The sequence below is a fragment of the Tupaia chinensis genome, unplaced genomic scaffold, assembly GCF_000334495.1.
Source record: "Tupaia chinensis unplaced genomic scaffold, TupChi_1.0 Scaffold000067_1, whole genome shotgun sequence".
Classification (NCBI taxonomy): domain Eukaryota; kingdom Metazoa; phylum Chordata; class Mammalia; order Scandentia; family Tupaiidae; genus Tupaia; species Tupaia belangeri.
This window is the reverse complement of record NW_006159526.1, coordinates 2717523-2720844: the sequence shown is the minus strand read 5'-3', so window position 1 is coordinate 2720844 and position 3322 is coordinate 2717523. Positions and strand designations below refer to the sequence as shown.

General features: G+C 57.9%; 1 protein-coding gene across 1 annotated transcript in view; it reads right to left on the bottom strand.

The window, feature by feature from the left end:
- The window catches only part of NECTIN2 (nectin cell adhesion molecule 2), a gene marked incomplete at its 5' end in the record, with an annotated part of 31583 nt that overhangs the window by 7079 nt on the left and 21182 nt on the right, over positions 1 to 3322 (bottom strand). Inside the window, 3 exon segments of the mRNA XM_014582975.1 lie at positions 635 to 783; positions 1099 to 1216; positions 2511 to 2807. Coding sequence (XP_014438461.1) covers positions 635 to 783; positions 1099 to 1216; positions 2511 to 2807 — 564 coding nt within the window.

The following is a 3322-nucleotide window of genomic DNA, read 5'->3' as shown; positions in this document are numbered from 1 at the left end:
TCAACTTCATGGGAGTCCAGCGACATAGCCATTACGCTAACTGCTGGTCCCAATAAATAATTCTTTTTTAAAAAAGCATGAGTTTATTTTGGTATAGAAATGTTTGAATCCATGTGTAGTTTTTTCATCACATGCATTTTTGACACTTTCTGGGCCCCTCGTGGGTGGCTCTGCAGCGTGTCTTTGTCCCACTTCCATCGGGGCCTGGCTGGGTGCCTGTCGTGGGGCCTGTTTCTGAGTGGGGGTGGGTACTGTGTGTCTCTTGGCAATTTTGTGTGGCCCGTGGCCCAAAGCGGTGATTCTGTGGGTGTGTGTCCTTCACAAACTGAGGCCCTGGTGGCTTCCTTGGGTCCCCCCGGAAAGCCCTTCCCAGGCCTCTGTGTTCTAGGAAACCCCAGCACAGGCCTCAACCTCCAGCCCCTCTGCCAGCACCTACTCTGTCACCCCAGTCCAGATCCTGACCTGAGGGCAAGAGGGACAGGCCACACCACCCTCTTCCTGGCCAGCCAGGCGGATCTGAATCCCTCCTCAGGTCGGCGGCACGGCCTCCCCCAACACAGCCTAGAACCCGGCCAGGAGGACAATGGGGGCAGCACAGCCGGGGCTTCCCATGCAGCTCCCAAGACCTGCTTACCTCGGACCAGGACGACCTGCTCCGCGCGGCCTGTGCCCACGGCATTGGTGACGGTGCAGATGAAGATGGTGTTGCCCAGCCTGTCCACCGAGTGGATGATCAGCTGGGGCCCCTGAGCTACTGCGGAGGCCGGGAAGACGCCAGACGTCCTGGGGAGTGGGGGGAGGGGGCTGGTGAGGGTGATGCCGGGATTGGAAGGGGCATGGCCCAGACATGATGACATGGCGCTTGGGCCCTAAGACACCCCTGACAAGCAACTCTGCCACACTGTCAGCCTCCACCCTGTAGAGGACCCAAGGGCCCAGCCCCAGCCCGAGCCCCTCCTCCCCAGGCCCAGCGGTCTAGGCCTCCAGTGTCTGCCGCCCTTAGACCCAGTAGTCCAGGCCCAGCCCCTCACCCCAGGCCCAGGAGTCCAGGCCCAGCCCCTCCCCACCAGGCCCAGGGGTCTGGACAGTTGGACTCACGTGCTCCAGTCATAGCCCGTGGGCTCTGGGTTACTGCGAACGTCACAGTTCAGGGTGGCCTCGCTTCGGCCCAGGTACCAGTTGTCGTCATAGCCGGAGACGGAGACCTCTGGGGGGTCTAGAGAGAATTGGGGGACACTGGTTTAGAGAGGGGGGAATTCCAGGGGGACAGATGGGCGCCCTAGGGAAGTGGGGTGGGCTGGCAAACTGGGCCAGTCAGTCCAGGTTGCGACTGCCGAGGCTGGTTTAGACACTGTCCCGGGAAAGCGCATGGGTCACATTGAGGGAATTATTTTTCAGTGCGGATGGGGCCTGACGGAGCCAGTAGAGCTGATGTGCAGGTGTGTTAGGGAGCCAGTGTAGACCAGGCTTCAGGAATCCATGTGAATGAGGCACTGCCTGCAGAACTAGTGCAGCTATCGCTGAGTCGGGGTGTGGGGCAAGTTCAGGCAGGGATTAGAAGAGCCTGGAAGGTTAATCCAGTCATGTGTTGCTTAATGATGGGCCACGCTGTGTCGTGGGGTGATCTTGTGTGACATCACAGAGTACACTGACACCAACCAGGAGCTGTCACCTGCCACACACCTCAACTACACGGTACAGTGACCGTGGTCACATGGGAGCACTGTTCACCGGCCATGGCGACAGAAGTGCCATCCGGTGGTGCATGACTACCTTTGACAGGGTCTGTGTGAAGGGTGTGGGGAGCTGGGTGATACTAAGGGGTGTCAAGACAGGCAGTTTCTGGAAGAGCCAGTAGAGCCAGTCGAGAGACGTCAAGTCAACGAGGTCCCGTGAGGCCTGCATAAATAATACTGGGGTTTGGGGGTTGGTGTAGAGACCCCAGGGGAGACAATATAGACAGTGCTCGGGGAAGCCAATGCAGATAGTGTGGGAAGGTATGTAGACACTGTTGAGTTAGGCATAGCCATGGCCCAGACAGCCAGGGAGTAGCATCTACTGGAGCCCATGGAGCTAGGAGAGATACTGGGGCAGCTGTCTGCTGGTACCCAACTCTCAGGAGGGAAGAAGGAAGGCAAGCCCTGACTTGCAGTGTTTGCCAATTTCCTTGGTGTAAATACTCCTCCACAGTTGATTTCAAGTTACCAAAGACCACTGGAAGCAGAATGGGGAAGACACATCTTAGAGTGGCTCTTGCCAAACTATTCCAGATGATCGCTGATAGGGGACAACATGGCCAGAGCCTAGTGGAGCCAGTGTAGACTGTGAGGGAAGGTGTATAGATGCTGTCCATGGCAGCCAGTGTAGATAACAGGCAGGAGGGCAGTGCTGAATTTGATCCAGGGGAACCAATGAAGACAACATTCAGGGTCAGTGAAGACAGTGCCCTAGAGAAGCCAGTGTAGATAGTATGGGGGCGGGGGGCGCATGGTCACCTCCTGTGTACTCACAGCGCACAGAGAGGGTCACGGGAAGCAGGGCGGGCTCCTTGAAGCTCTCGTGTTCCACTTTGCAGGTGACCTTGACACCATTGTCTTGACCCGTGGGTGCCAAAGTGAAGCGGCTGGGGGCGGGGACTGTGCCAGGCACAGGCCCTGCCACTTGGGTCTCTCTGGCCTCCCCGTCCAGGGGTGAGAACCAGGAGATTCGGGCGGGTGGGCGTCCCCCCGTGGAAACGCAGCGGGCCACGGGCACAGGCTCCAGGCTGAGCATGACGTCCTGTGCCTCAGCGTGGTTCTGGGGCTGGGCTGTGGGAGGAGCAGAGGGGTTAGGTCAAGCCCTAAGGCATCACTCAACACCACTTGGTGGCAGAGTGGGTTCGAATCCCAGCTCCACTGCTCAGCAGCTATGTGACTTTGGGCTAGTCATTTCGCAACTCCATGCCTCAGTTTCCTCTTTTGTGAAATGCGGATAATTAGCACCCAGTCCACGAATTGCTGCATGGATTAGGTAAACTGATAGCAGTGCTGGAGGAGTGTCTGACACACGCCATGCTTCCTATCTGCCGGCCATCGTGTGACAGCACCGTGAGAAATGCAGCCACGGGGTCCAAAAACCTGGAGGAGGCTGGGATTTAAAACAAAAAAGCCTGGGGATGAATAGTTGGCGTAATGGCTATGCCGCTGGACTCCCATGTAGTCGACTGCAGTTCGAGTCCCGGACCCGGTGGCTTAAACTCACGCCAGGTGCGTGTGCGTGCGTGCCCAAGATCCTGAGAGGAGAATGGAGGAGAAGGGATTGCGGCGTGGCCATCCCCCCTGGG